Source organism: Lutra lutra, chromosome 5 (assembly GCF_902655055.1).
Source record: "Lutra lutra chromosome 5, mLutLut1.2, whole genome shotgun sequence".
Taxonomy (NCBI): domain Eukaryota; kingdom Metazoa; phylum Chordata; class Mammalia; order Carnivora; family Mustelidae; genus Lutra; species Lutra lutra.
Genome location: NC_062282.1, coordinates 76246539 through 76261567, shown reverse-complemented (window position 1 = coordinate 76261567; position 15029 = coordinate 76246539). Strand labels below are relative to the sequence as shown.

The 15029-nt window shown below is 43.1% G+C and overlaps 1 protein-coding gene across 2 annotated transcripts in view; it reads left to right on the top strand.

Annotated features, from left to right (window-relative positions):
• Positions 1–15029, top strand: part of SPOCK1 (SPARC (osteonectin), cwcv and kazal like domains proteoglycan 1) — a 516740-nt gene that overhangs the window by 233405 nt on the left and 268306 nt on the right. For both annotated transcript variants that reach the window (XM_047730551.1, XM_047730550.1), the window contains one exon: positions 1065–1110. In XM_047730551.1, coding sequence (XP_047586507.1) covers positions 1065–1110 — 46 coding nt within the window. The remainder of the gene's footprint in view (positions 1–1064; positions 1111–15029) is intronic.

Here is a 15029-nt window from a genome sequence, read left to right as displayed (position 1 = left end):
GCAGCAGGAGGCAGTGTGGACAATAATTTAAACTAATTGTGCACTTTGATGTAAATTAACTTCTCAGGAAGAGAAATTGAGGCCTCATTGTAGGCAGCTCTCTGAAACTGCGGCATGTAGAGTACCTGCCAGAAACACATGCAGCAAATATTATCAGCTACATGGAGGAGGAAATTAACTGAACAAGTGCAAAAGGCTTAAAATGATACGGGGAAGATAAACACGGGTGATGCCTCTTCACCTGGCAGTCTGATTGCGGGGACAGTGGGTGTGCTAATGCCGGTGACTGAATGCTCAGCTGGGGGTGGGGAGCGGAAGATAAAGATAACAGGCAGCCTTTAACAAGGAGAGGTTATTAAAAGTGAAGTAGTTAATGTAACTGAATAAGTGAGTGGCCTAGACCCTGGGAATTTCAAAGTAGCGAAGTGTCTAGCCTTAGAGCATAAATTGATACAAGCAGCAGGCAAGAAGGACATGGTTTTGAATTGGCCAGCTTGGCCGACCTCTGTTACTTTGTTACACACCTAGAAGGAATGGTGGGAAGCCCAGTGCATGCCCGTGGTTCATTCTAACATTGGAGGGGCCAGTCTGTTTTTAACTTTAGTGAGTGTTGGAAAACTGGAACTGCACACCACGAATTCCATGTCTCCACATGAAAGGAATGTTGACAGTTGAAATTATCAGCTGTTACAAACACAGAGGCTTAATCATAAGTGAGGGCAGCAAGGCATCACCTGCAGGATAATTGATAGCAAATCCACCTTGCACTTGGAAGGTGTCGTGGTTTATCTGTCAAGCCAAGAGAAGCAGCGTTGTTGCCATATTAGGCTAAAATGTTTTTACTATTCCTGGTGTTTAATCCATATAGTTTGAAAAGACAAGAATTTGAAAGGTAAATTGATATTTTTGATTTTACATGCATGTCTCTTTGGGGAAAGGTTTCTAAGCTGTGTTTGTTTTCTTTGTGTTTTGGGAGGTGGGGAGAAAGGCTGGTTTTTATGCAGTGATGTGAGAAGCTTTCTGAAATCTGACCTTCATTTTCTATTTTTTTTTTCCTTATATAGGATGATTATTTCAGAAGCTGGAATCCCAACAAGCCCTTTGACCAAGGTAAAGGATGCATTATTTCTTGTTGTATATTCCATGGGAAATGCAGTCTCATTTTTCCTTCTTTACATGCTGAGTTACTGTTCCTAAGAATGCCGGAGAGCTGTCTTACTTGACTGACTTGGGGGTCTGAAGTGAGTATGGTGATAGAAACTATCGTGTCCATTTTGTTATTTGTCAGAGATCACCTGATACATATTCTTCAACATGTATTAAATTGACTACAATCATTGGAGGTTTATTTATTTATTTATTTAAACACCACCACTACAAAAGAGTAAAATGCTTATCACAGTAACCTGGTGAGTTGGGTAGAATCCAGTGATTTCTTCCATGGAACGGCTGGCCTGGGAATGTGCAATTGACATGAGCTATAAAAGTGAAACTTTCTTTGTAGAAACGGGTTCATCCCAGGAGGCTTTCAAGGGCACTAATATTTCATTTGTTAAGTAACTTCTTCATGGCTTCTAAATAGAAGCTTGTTTCTGAGTCTGCTCACTCGGGTGTAACCTTGGGCCTCAGAGGGCTCTTGGCACTCATGCCAGCAAGCATGAAGCTCGTCTACCAATGGCCATTGTAAGTCACTCCCAGGGTGCTCCTGGAAGTTATTTAAGACAGACTGAGGACCTGCCGTGAATCACATCCCTGTCCCTGTTGTTCCGTATGTGACTGCTGTAGCCACAGAACCGGTGGCTGAAAATGATGCTAGATTGTACTTGAAGTATGTATATGCAGTTAATACCGAAACCTGGAGGAAAAAGATTACTGACCATGCATCAAAGGTTCATACTTCTGAGGATGAACTTCAGTTCTGTGGCTTGACTGTTTGATGCAATCCCGATGGTTGCCCTGACAAAAAAGAAATCAAGGAGGGAATTGCCATGTAATGAATGTGTTAGAAGGCACCCCCTTCTCCTCTCTCCTTTGTCACTCTAATGGGTCCCTCTGTCCCTGGACTCTGGTTTTTTTTTTTGTTTGTTTGTTTTGTTTTGTTTTTGTTTTTGTTTTTTAAACAAAATTGGTGTTAGGATTTCTTCATGTGCATTTTAGCTCATGCCTCCAAGTCGGGCAACATAGTATTCATTCATTCATTCATACATGCATTCATTCATTCATTCTCAAAGTTGAATACCCACTGTGTACACAAGCACCAAGCCTGGTTCTGGAAACAACACAAAAGCTGTGGTGCCCATGCTGGGGGATGCTGAGAGCAGAGTGTGGGGAGGTAACCCAGTCAGTGGTTTTGGTGGGATGTGTTCAGGGCCTTAAGGTAGGTATGTGCAGGGCAAGTGGTGAAGCTATAGGTGGGGAATTTACCATTTGTTGCATGCTTCTTGGGGAGCAGGTCCCAGGAAAGGCTTTCCTTTGGAGATCAGTCCGGACTTCCCGTATCTTTGCAGCCTCCATGAGCCTCTCTCCTTTGTAACTTTACCAATGACTGAGTTGTCACAATAAGTCGCATTAAAGCATACAAAGATATTTCTTTTTTTTTTTTTTTAAAGATTTTATTTATTTATTTGACAGACAGAGATCACAAGTAGACAGAGAGGCAAGCAGAGAGAGAGAGGAGGAAGCAGGCTCCCTGCCGAGCAGAGAGCCCGATGCGGACTCGATCCCAGGACCCTGAGATCATGACCTGAGCCGAAGGCAGCGGCTTAACCCACTGAGCCACCCAGGCGCCCCCATACAAAGATATTTCTAATGCAATTTATAAATTTCCCATTGAAAATGGTCGAAATTTCTCAACATTACTTTTGAAAGGCTGTACCTTCCTTTTGGAACAGCTCTGATACACAACACTCTCTCTCTCTGGGCCTCACAGATGCACCCTCCCGTAAACATGCCCTCTAGGATTTTGCTTACAGAGGTCTCTGAACGGAGAGTGGCAGTGGACTGATTGTTTCCAGCCCTGAAACAGAAATGGGTTCTTGTCCTTTGAGAATCAAGTGTTGTCTAACCACCAGATTGACTCTGCCCCAAGACTTGCACACAAATACTTAAACTTCACCAGGGGAAGACATTTTCATTTTCACTAGTATACACTGGGAAAGATAAGTACTTCAGGCGGGTTTCATTTGCCACTTGGGGATGTATATGATCACTTGCCTTGATTGGGGGGTTAACACAAACTTTGAGCATCAAAAAGAACATGAGACTTAAATCTACTTGGTTCAGCAGTCCAAAAGTCCAAAGAAGGATTTTTGTCTCCTAGGAATGATGGCAGGCATATCCAGCAGATTCCCACCCCTGCTCCCTCTTTTTCTAGCTCTGCAGGCATGAAAACAAGATCTGCTTAGATAAATCTTCCTTCGATAAAACCTCATGCCTTTATGGGGTATAATTGAGGACCTTAGCCGAGAAGCCCCACTTTGTAGCTCAGGTGTAGCTGCTGTTGGCTATTTATATACAGAGCCATGGGGAGAGCAGGCAGAGCTGAGAATAGCCTTCACTTAAAATATCAGCCCCAGCAGATGTCATCAATTACATTGTGTGCTGCTCAATAAATATGGGAGGTTACTATATCAGTGTTGACACCACTTGGTGAAATATAAACCGTAGGCATGGAAGATGTAGAGCATTTCATCTTCCAGATAATAGGAGAATTGCTGAACTCCAGTGAAAGTTGTCAGCTGCAGCGAGAAGTCATTTCCCTGCCTAAGCTGAAAAGGAATCAAACATGTTTCGAGTGGTTTTGGGGTTGGAGAAAACTTGGAGCTGGTAGCAAGGGCACTCGTTGAAAGACATCACAGGGTTTCACGTGACAATTACACAAGGGCATGGCAGTGGACATGGCTTCCCGATGGCCTTGGGGGTGAGGTGGGCTGAAAATGCAGGGGAGAAGCGGCGGGGGCGGGGGGTGTCATGAGGGATCGTGGTGGAGAAGAGCCAGGATGGTGGGTTTGAGGCAGGTTTTGACAGATCCTTCCTACCAATCCGTGAAGTTTGCACTTTGTTTTCTTGGCAGTGGGGAACCAGAGAAAGGTTTTTTCAGCAGAGGAATGACGCGGTGAAGGCAGTATTTTAGAGGACTGAGTTTGGTGACTCAGCAGCTGCGGTGAGGAGCCCAAGGCGCAGCTGCTAGATGACGTCCCTCCCACGGACTCCTGCGTGACTTGTCCCTTGCCCCTTCCATTGCCTTGGAGCTTTGGACTCTGGCTGTCGCAGGTGGTCAGATGCAGCATCCAGTCCTGGAGCCTGATCTCTGAAATGCCCCCGGAGCTCCAGCTTCTTGTAGGTGTTGGTGCAAGTGGTTAGGACACTCGTAGTGTCGATGAAGCAGTTACTTGTAACTGTACTCTCTGCTTCAGGATATTTACTGACCTTGGAACAACTGGACTTTGTGGAGGGCCCTTACCATGTAATTGACTCGGAAGGAAATCACTTGGTGGTCTCCTTCCAAGAGGCTGAAAACATCTTTAACTTGTTATCCTAAAGTGAATCCTGAATGTTTCTGTCTGTGGAATATAAGAGCCATCAACTTCAGGCCTTTCGGAGAATTCTTTGTGAGATTTGGATAAGTAGTATACACCCTTTTGGGTATGATAATATTTTAAGGCCAGGTCTCCTCACAGAAGGGACAGAGAGGAGTTCAGAACTGAGGGGAACACTCAGGTGAGACATTGCCTTTGAGAAGTCCACAATGCCAGTCGCTCTGCAGGGAGAGCTGGGCAGGCTGCCGGGTTGGAGAGGGCACGGGCTGTTGTGCGTGGTTCTTGTTTTGTGAGGGCAGGAGTGGAGGTCCCGGGGTGGACCTCTGCAGGAGGCTGAGGCTCTAAAGTTCGGACATGTTCCCAGAGACTTGGGTGGCCTCTCTTGCTCTGCCCTTCGAGCATATTCCATCACCTGGCCCCTAGCAAATCTGGGCACACATAGTGGGTGAGGAGCAGGCATGAGGTTTCTGTTTCCAGAAGTGGAGTCTGGTCCAGCAAAGTGCTTCTCTAAGAAAACAGTCCTTGGTGCAGTAAGTTTGGGACCCACATAAACTCTGTGCTTCTCCTGGAGGTTCACAGGGCTCATTCATGATTGAAAAGCTCAGAGAAGTCTTTTGGCAAAGAATCCCATTTAACTTCCCATTTTTCTCAATCTGCCTTTGACCGCATGCTTTCATTTTTATTTTTTTTGCTCCACGCCTATCAGGTACCCAGAGAAAGTAGCATGTTCTGTGGGATGCACTTTGGTAAGTGTGGTGTTGGTGGGGGGACTTGGGGTTTGCAGTCAGGCTCTCCACGTTTGGAACTTGACCCCACCAGCTCTTAGCTGAGTGATTCTGGCGAATTGCTTCACTTCTCTGCATCGAAGCCTTCAAAGGTGGTGACAGCACCAGGAAAAGCATTGGGAGGATGAAATGAGTTAATGTCTGGCATACAGTAAGTGCTCCATAAGTGCTCCTTCAGCAATTAATTGATCTTTTTCGTTCCCTCTTCCTCCTGTTAACCTGTCTCCCCCTGTTACTTCCTTCCTTTTCCACTTGGGTTTTATTTCTCTCTTCCTTTCTTCCCTTCTGGGGGCCTTAAGAGTTGTGATGCTCTGGAGCTCCCGGGGTAAGGCGGAGCTGACCTCTTTCACACTGGGCGGGTGGGTCACCACAGTGGTGTACCCCAGATCCTCATTTTGGGAGCTGAAGAGGTTCAGGCTCTTAATATGCTCCTTTCTTCCTTCCTCGCATCTACCCATAAACGGTTGTCAAATGCTCCACATTTCACGTGCTGTGCTGGATAATAGGGACCCCAGTAAGAAAGGGCTCTCTGTGGGACGCTCCCAATTATCGGTCAGTCAGAAGCCATCCATCTAAGGTCTTAAGCTCAGAGAGCGTGTATATACTGGGAAGGGGGCTGTTGGGGGCTGGCAGCAAGAGCTGGGGCTGGTGGGGGTGGGTCAGACAAGGAGTGTTGGTCTCAGAAACTGAGAAATCCGTAAGATGTCAAGTGTTAATATGACTGACATAGGTCAGTGTGAGTTGAGGGGGTATTTTCTGTTACAACTTGGCCTCACTCAGCCTGTGCCTGTGGATCAGGCTGCCCATGCTGTAACTACCAACCTTCCCTAGCAACAGCCACCTTCAGAGTGGTAATAAGGGTGCTGTCCCAAAGGTTCTCTTTTTCCTTAGAGTGGGGTGGCTGAGGAAGCGGGGCTTGGAGCAGAAAGGCAGAGACAATTTACCAGACCACGGTGTTGTGTTAAAAGAATAAAAGGTGTTGCTTTCTGTCATAGAATAGAGGATGAACGAGAAGCAAAGCGAGTTCTAAAAAGTCATTTCAAAGTTTCTTGACCAGTCTTTTTTGAAAACAAAACAAAACAAAACAAAACAAAACAAAACAAAAAAACCCAAAAAACTGAAGCTTTCATCACCAAAGTTTTTCCTGAATCAAAGGTGTTTTTTTTTTTGTTTGTTTGTTTGCTTGTTTGTTTTGTATTGGGAGGTTGGGAAGGTCATTTATGTGTATAACGAAGACCTTATTTTTAGAATGGAATTCTGATTACTTGAAGGAGTCTTCACGTGATGGGACATTAATTAATTGAGATTCTCTCCTGTAGCCATGGTCCACTCAGGAAAGAGCTCGCCGATTTGTGTGGGTATGAAGTTCTGCTCGATGAGACAAGCCTTTTGAGGACAAATGGCTGAAGAGCGATTTATCAGGGAACTTTTTGAAACAAGCGAGTTCCTTTAATGTGGAATAAATGAATGTTTTAGATGGAGTGTATAGCTGTTGGTTTTAAGGATAATGTTTTTTCTTCTGTAGTGAATACTAATCGTTCTTCCCGAGCAGCCAGGCTGTGACTGAATCTCCAATGATGCTGGTGATGTTCAGAGCAGAATATGAACTTGTAGGAATTGATCTCCAGACAAAAATAAAGCTCAGAAAGTCAGGGGCCCTTTTTCACTCATGCTGTTCACTTGAATTGAGGAAAAGAAGAAAACCCTTGCCCTTTGACTTTCCATCTATTATCCCAAGATCCCAACAAGCTCAAATTCTGACCAAAGCCTTGAACTGTTTTGAAGCAGATATTCTAAGACTCAAAAGGAGAGAGTCCTTTCCACGTTCCGGCTGTGTTTCTGGAACCGGAGCTGCGTGGATTAGTGCGGCATCCATGTTTTGTCCCAGTTCTAAAGGGGAACCCAGGGGGGCAAGATTGCTTATTTATAAGATGATTGTTCAGAAGAGGATTTTTTTTCCCCCTCTAGATTAATCTGAAATTTTATGTGCTAGGCTTAAAAGAAACCTTCAGTCCCCACAGGTTTCCTCTTGATGTGGAATTTAACCTCACCCCAAAAAGAGCCTCTGATTTGCATTCATACTGCCTTGAACATTTCTCAGTGTTTAAGTATCTGTTCACCTTATCTGATCGCTGGAGCTGCTGATTTTCAGAGGTATCCGGTCTGGTTTGTGGAAAGCATCTTAATAATTTCTCCCTGGTCCTTTCATGTCTGGTCTGCTGGGTTTCTCCCTCTTTGTCTTTCGCATGACGTCTCCGTGACACTTTCCCCTAAGTGACAGCCCCTCTCACCTCCCGTGAACCCGTTTCCCATCCCATACCTTCCTGTTCCACCCCAGCCCCATTAGCTCCTCTCCTTTTGTTGTCCCTTCTTCTCTTTCCTGACTATGGCAATAAAATAGTTACTGCTTTTTTTTTTTTTTTAATTTTTCAAGTATTGATTTTTAACTTTTCGAAGTCAATTCTGCCAGGAAAGAAACAGAACACTGGTAATTCACATCTTGGTCCACTCCCGTTGTTTACACAGCCTATCTGCTTTGAAGTTAGAGCGAGTTAAAAGTCACAACTTTCATCTCTGGCTGCCTTGGCCTGTTTGCTTATTTTAAAGAAAGAAAAATCACATAAAAGATTGAAATCCAATGGGTGCCCCTTCTTGCTCCTTTCCCCTAAAGGGCCACTTCATTAAAGCACTTTTCCCTCCATGTTCTTACACTTAGGTCATAGGGGCATGTCTCCAAGCAAGATGTTACATTACATGTTGACCCCTAGAAATAAATGTTTCCTTCTCTAACCTGTTCATTTCATTGAAAAATTGTTTCCAAGCGTCTTTGGTGTGGTGGTTGTAGATCTAGTTAATGCCTTTCTAGTGTTCTGTCGCATTATACTAACGCGCTACCATTTAGCCACTATTTCCCCACTGGCAGACAGTTATGCTGATGCTGTTTTGTATCCAGGCTGCTTTTCCTTAGCATCTCTCACCCACTCCAGCTGATTCTGACCTGAAGTCACTTGGCCTGGAGAGCCTGGTATCCCAGGAAGGGACTGAGGTGGGTCTTGACTCTGCCACTATTTCAGTGTGTTAAATTCAGGCAAATCATGTGGCCTTTCTGGACTTCACTTAGCCTATTTCTGAAGTAAAAAGGGGCTTCCCGAGGTCCTTTCCATCGACGATAGTTAAGCTCTCATGGTTTCAGACAGCACAGAGTCTGTATGTTTTCCTCATAAAGGAAGGAAAAATGAAGAATCTGAGCCCAGTGCTCGAATTTCAAAGGTTACAGTTTAGCCAATGAGGTATGAATATAGCTGCAGTAAAACCAGTGGAATTAAATGGGCCTTTGAACCATCAGGGGTGGGGAAGGAGGCTCAGAATAAAAAGCAAGAAAGGCCAAAGTGGGAGGTACTTGGTCTTCTCACGGACTTGCGGGCCCTGCTGGGGGTGGAGGGAGAGCAGGGTCTTAAGGGCTCCAGCTGCCGTCTTAGTCCCCCATTAGCTTGCTGCACACTGCGGAGTAACTTACTCTGCGTTCTCGTCTGGGCTAGCGACCCCTATCTCGTGGGGCATTCGTGGAGACTCAATGATGTCGTGCTGCACAGGGCCACGAGTCAGTGTATGGCTCGTGCCCACTTAACCTCACTTTGTTGCCAGCCAAGTACCCTCAGCTATGACTGTGGGCCCCGCTTCCTCGTGGGGGTGCCAATGGCTCTGTCAGTGTTGTGTGCCGGCCACCCCCAGGCTTCTCTAGGAGCTCCCACTCCCCTGTGCCTCCAGAACCAAGCTGTTCTGGGTTGCGTTCTACCCTTTGGGCGGAATGATAGAGAATCATGAGGGGTAGTAAAATCCCCTTTGCAATTATGAGGCTCTGTGGCTTTTCTTACTGTGTTTAAGAGGTTCCTTCAGCACGGACAAATCCATTTTAAAGACGTGTTTATTACCTTTTCCCAAACTCATAAAATGTAGTGTTAGTTTTATAAAAACAGGGGGAGGGGGGAATCCATCCTGCTGTATTCCACCTGCTAGAATAATAGCCTCTGAATTAATTATATGGTATTTGTGGAGCCCTAATGAAACAGCCCTGGTTTGGGGAAATTCTCAACAGGGAAAAAATGTCAGCTGAATTTTAAAATCAATCAATAATGCTGTTTAAATTTTCCTCATCGGAGACTGTAGAGTGGATTAGAGCATTTTCACAGCTGGGAGGTGGCTGCTGGGAGGGACGCCGCCAGCATCACCTGTGTCCCCACAGGTCCCATGCCCGAGATGGAGACTTTGCTTTTTGTAGAGGTCTTCAGTTATGTTACATGGCTGAGTTCACTGCTGGAGGCCTGTCTGATGTCCATTTGGCCGTAAATGCCATGCAGGATGAGAGGCAGTGTGGTATATCGGAAAGGTCCTCGGTTCTCAGGCTCAGTGCTGGGGTTCGATCCCACTTGTGCTGAGGCAAGTGCTTAGCCTCTCTGAGCCTGTTTCCTCCTCTTCTACAAAAATAGAAATGGAGAGGAGTCAAGATGGCGGAGAAGTAGCAGGCTGAGACTACTTCAGGTAGTGGGAGATCAGCTAAATAGCTTATCTAAAGATTGCAAACACCTACAAATCCAACAGGAGATTGAAGAGAAGAAGAACAGCAATTCTAGAGACAGAAAATCAACCACTATCTGAAAGAACTCTACGGAAAGCGCTCAGGGAACAAAAGCTCCCGAAAGCAAACCCAGCAAACCCGAGCGGATTACTCAGCGCGGCCCCGGGTAAGGGCGGTGCAACTCCGCCTGGGGCAAAGACGCTTGAGAATCACTACAACAGGCCCCTCCCCCAGAAGAGCAACGAGAAACCCAGCCAGGACCAAGTTCACCTACCAAGGAGTGCAGTTTCAATACCAAGGAGAGCGGCGGAATTCCAGAGGAGAAGAAAGCGAAGACGGAACTCATGGCTTTCTCCCCATGATTCTTTAGTCTTGCAGTTAATTTAATTTTTTTTTCTTTTTCAATTTTTTTTCTCTTCTTCTGCTAAATTTTTTTTAACTTTTACCGTTTTCTTTTTTAACGTTTTTTAAATAGTTTATCTAATATATATATACATATTTTTTCTTTTTTATATTTTTTATCAACTTTCTTTTTTTAATAGTTTCTTTTTTTTTTTTCTTTCTGAACCCCTTTTTATCCCTTTTCTCCCCCCTCACGATTTGGGTTCTCTTCTGATTTGGCTAAAGCATATTTTCCTGGGGTTGTTGCCACCCTTTTAGTATTTTACTTGCTTCTTCGTGTACTCTTTTTTTTTTTTTAAAGATTTTATTTATTTATTTGACAGAGAGATCACAAGCAGGCAGAGAGGCAGGCAGAGAGAGAGGAGGAAGCAGGCTCCCTGTTGAGCAGAGAGCCCGATGTGGGGCTCGATCCCAGGACTCTGAGATCATGACCTGAGCAGAAGGCAGCGGCCTAACCCACTGAGCCACCCAGGTGCCCCGCTTCTTCATATACTCTTATCTGGACAAAATGACAAGGCAGAAAAATTCACAACAAAAAAAAAAGAACAAGAAGCAGTACCAAAGGCTAGGGACCTAATCAATACAGATATTGGTAATATGTCAGATATAGAGTTCAGAATGATGATTCTCAAGGTTCTAGCCGGGCTTGAAAAAGGCATGGAAGATATTAAAGCAACCCTCTCGGGAGATATAAAAGCCCTTTCTGGAGAAATAAAAGAACTAAAATCTAACCAAGTTGAAATCAAAAAAGCTATTAATGAGGTGCAATAAAAAATGGAGGCTCTCACTGCTAGGATAAATGAGGCAGAAGAAAGAATTAGCGATATAGAAGACCAAATGACAGAGAATAAAGAAGCTGAGCAAAAGAGGGACAAACAGCTACTGGACCACGAGGGGAGAATTCGAGAGATAAGTGACACCATAAGACGAAACTACATTAGAATAATTGGGATTCCAGAAGAAGAGGAAACAGAGAGGCGAGCAGAAGGTATGTTGGAGAGAATTATTGGAGAGAATTTCCCCAATATGGCAAAAGGAACAAGCATCAAAATCCAGGAGGTTCAGAGAACCCCCCTCAAAATCAATAAGAATAGGTCCACACCCCGTCACCTAATAGTAAAATTTACAAGTCTTAGTGACAAAGAAAAGATCCTGAAAGCAGCCCGGGAAAAGAAGTCTGTAACGTACAATGGTAAAAATATTAGATTGGCAGCAGACTTATCCACAGAGACCTGGCAGGCCAGAAAGAGCTGGCATGATATATTCAGAGTACTAAATGAGAAAAACATGCAGCCAAGAATACTATATCCAGCTAGGCTATCATTGAAAATAGAAGGAGAGATTAAAAGCTTCCAGGACAAACAAAAACTGAAAGAATTTGCAAATACCAAACCAGCTCTACAGGAAATATTGAAAGGGGTCCTCTAAGCAAAGAGAGACCCTAAAAGTAGTAGATCAGAAAGAAACAGAGACAATATACAGTAACAGTCACCTTACAGGCAGTACAATGGCACCAAATTCATATCTCTCAATACTTACCCTGAATGTTAATGGGCTAAATGTCCCAATCAAAAGACACAGGGTATCAGAATGGATAAAAAAACAAAACCCATCTATATTTTGCCTACAAGAAACTCATCTTAAACCCGAAGACACCTCCAGGTTTAAAGTGAGGGGGTGGAAAAGAATTTACCATGCTAATGGACATCAGAAGAAAGCAGGAGTGGCAATCCTTATATCAGATCAATTAGATTTTAAGCCAAAGACTATAATAAGAGATGAGGAAGGACACTATATCATGCTCAAAGGAACTGTCCAACAAGAAGATCTAACAATTTTAAATATCTATGCCCCTAACGTGGGAGCAGCCAACTATATAAACCCATTAATAACAAAATCAAACACATCGACAAGAATACAATAATAGTAGGGGACTTTAACACTCCCCTCACTGAAATGGACAGATCATCCAAGCAAAAGATCAACAAGGAAATAAAGGCCTTAAATGACACACTGGACCAGATGGACATCACAGATATATTCAGAACATTTCATCATCCCAAAGCAACAGAATACACATTCTTCTCTAGTGCACATGGAACATTCTCCAGAATAGATCACATTCTTGGTCCTAAATCAAGTCTCAACCGGTATCAAAAGATTGGGATCATTCCCTGCATATTTTCAGACCACAATGCTCTAAAGCTAGAACTCAATAACAATAGGAAATTTGGAAAGAACCCAAATACATGGAGACTAAACAGCATCCTTCTAAAGAATGAATGGGTCAACCAGGAAATTAAAGAAGAATTGAAAAAATTTATGGAAACAAATGATAATGAAAACACAATGGTTCAGAATCTGTGAGACACAACAAAGGCAGTCCTGAGAGGAAAATATATAGCGGTACAAGCCTTTCTCAAGAAACAAGAAAGGTCTCAGGTACACAACCTAACCCTACACCTAAAGGAGCTGGAGAAAGAACAAGAAAGAAACCCTAAACCCAGCAGGAGAAGAGAAATCATAAAGATCAGAGCAGAAATCAATGAAATAGAAACCAAAAAAACAATAGAACAAATCAACGAAACTAGGAGCTGGTTCTTTGAAAGAATTAATAAGATTGATAAACCCCTGGCCAGACTTATCAAAAAGAAAAGAGAAAGGACCCAAATAAATAAAATCATGAATGAAAGAGGAGAGATCACAACGAACACCAAAGAAATACAGACAATTATAAGAACATACTATGAGCAACTCTACGCCAACAAATGTGACAATCTGGAAGAAATAGATGCATTCCTAGAGACCTATAAACCACCACAACTGAACCAGGAAGAAATGGAAAGCCTGAACAGACCCATAACCAGTAAGGAGATTGAAACAGTCATCAAAAATCTCCAAACAAACAAAAGCTCAGGGCCAGATGGCTTCCTGGGGGAATTCTACCAAACATTTAAAGAAGAACTAATTCCTATTCTCCTGAAACTGTACCAAAAAAATAGAAATAGAAGGAAAACTTCCAAACTCATTTTATGAGGCCAGCATCACCTTGATCCCAAAACCAGACAAGGATCCCATCAAAAAAGAGAACTACAGACCAATATCCTTGATGAACACAGATGCAAAAATTCTCGCCAAAATACTAGCCAATAGGATTCAACAGTACATTAAAAGGATTATTCACCACGACCAAGTGGGATTTATTCCAGGGCTGCAAGGTTGGTTCAACATCCGCAAATCAATCAATGTGATACAACACATTAATAAAAGAAAGAACAAGAACCATATGATACTCTCCATAGATACTGAAAAAGCATTTGACAAAGTACAGCATCCCTTCCTGATCAAAACTCTTCAAAGTGTAGGGATAGACGGCACATACCTCAATATTATCAAAGCCATCTATGAAAAACCCACCGCAAATATCATTCTCAATGGAGAAAAACTGAAAGCTTTTCCGCTAAGGTCAGGAACACGGCAGGGATGTCCGTTATCACCGCTGCTATTCAACATAGTACTAGAAGTCCTAGCCTCAGCAATCAGACAACAAAAGGAAATTAAAGGCATCCAAATCGGCAAAGAAGAAGTCAAACTATCACTCTTTGCAGATGATATGATACTCTATGTGGAAAACCCAAAAGACTCCACTCCAAAACTGCTAGAACTTGTACAGGAATTCAGTAAAGTGTCAGGATATAAAATCAATGCACAGAAATCAGTTGCATTTCTCTACACCAACAACAAGACAGAAGAAAGAGAAATTAAGGAGTCCATCCCATTTACATTTGCACCCAAAACTATAAGATACCTAGGAATAAACCTAACCAAAGAGACTAAGAATCTATACACAGAAAACTATAAAGTACTCATGAAAGAAATTGAGGAAGACACAAAGAAATGGAAAAATGTTCCATGCTCCTGGATTGGAAGAATAAATACTGTGAAAATGTCTATGCTACCTAAAGCAATCTACACATTCAATGCAATTCCTATCAAAGTACCATCCATTTTTTTCAAAGAAATGGAACAAATAATCCTAAAATTTATATGGAACCAGAAAAGACCTCGAATAGCCAAAGGAATATTGAAAAAGAAAGCCAAAGTTGGTGGCATCACAATTCCGGACTTCAAGCTCTATTACAAAGCTGTCATCATCAAGAGAGCATGGTACTGGCACAAAAACAGACACATAGATCAATGGAACAGAATAGAGAGCCCAGAAATAGACCCTCAACTCTACGGTCAACTCATCGTCGACAAAGCAGGAAAGAATGTCCAATGGAAAAAAGACAGCCTCTTCAATAAATGGTGTTGGGAAAATTGGACAGCCACATGCAGAAAAATGAAATTGGATCATTTCCTTACACCACACACGAAAATAGACTCAAAATGGATGAAGGATCTCAATGTGAGAAAGGAATCCATCAAAATCCTTGAGGAGAACACAGGCAGCAACCTCTTCGACCACAGCCGCAGCAACATCTTCCTAGGAACATCGCCAAAGGCAAGGGAAGCAAGGGCAAAAATGAACTATTGTGATTTTATCAAGATCAAAAGCTTTTGCACAGCAAAGGAAACAGTCAACAAAACCAAAAGACAACTGACAGAATGGGAGAAGATATTTGCAAATGACATATCAGATAAAGGGCTAGTGTCCAAAATCTATAAAGAACTTAGCAAACTCAACACCCAAAGAACAAATAATCCAATCAAGAAATGGGCAGAGGA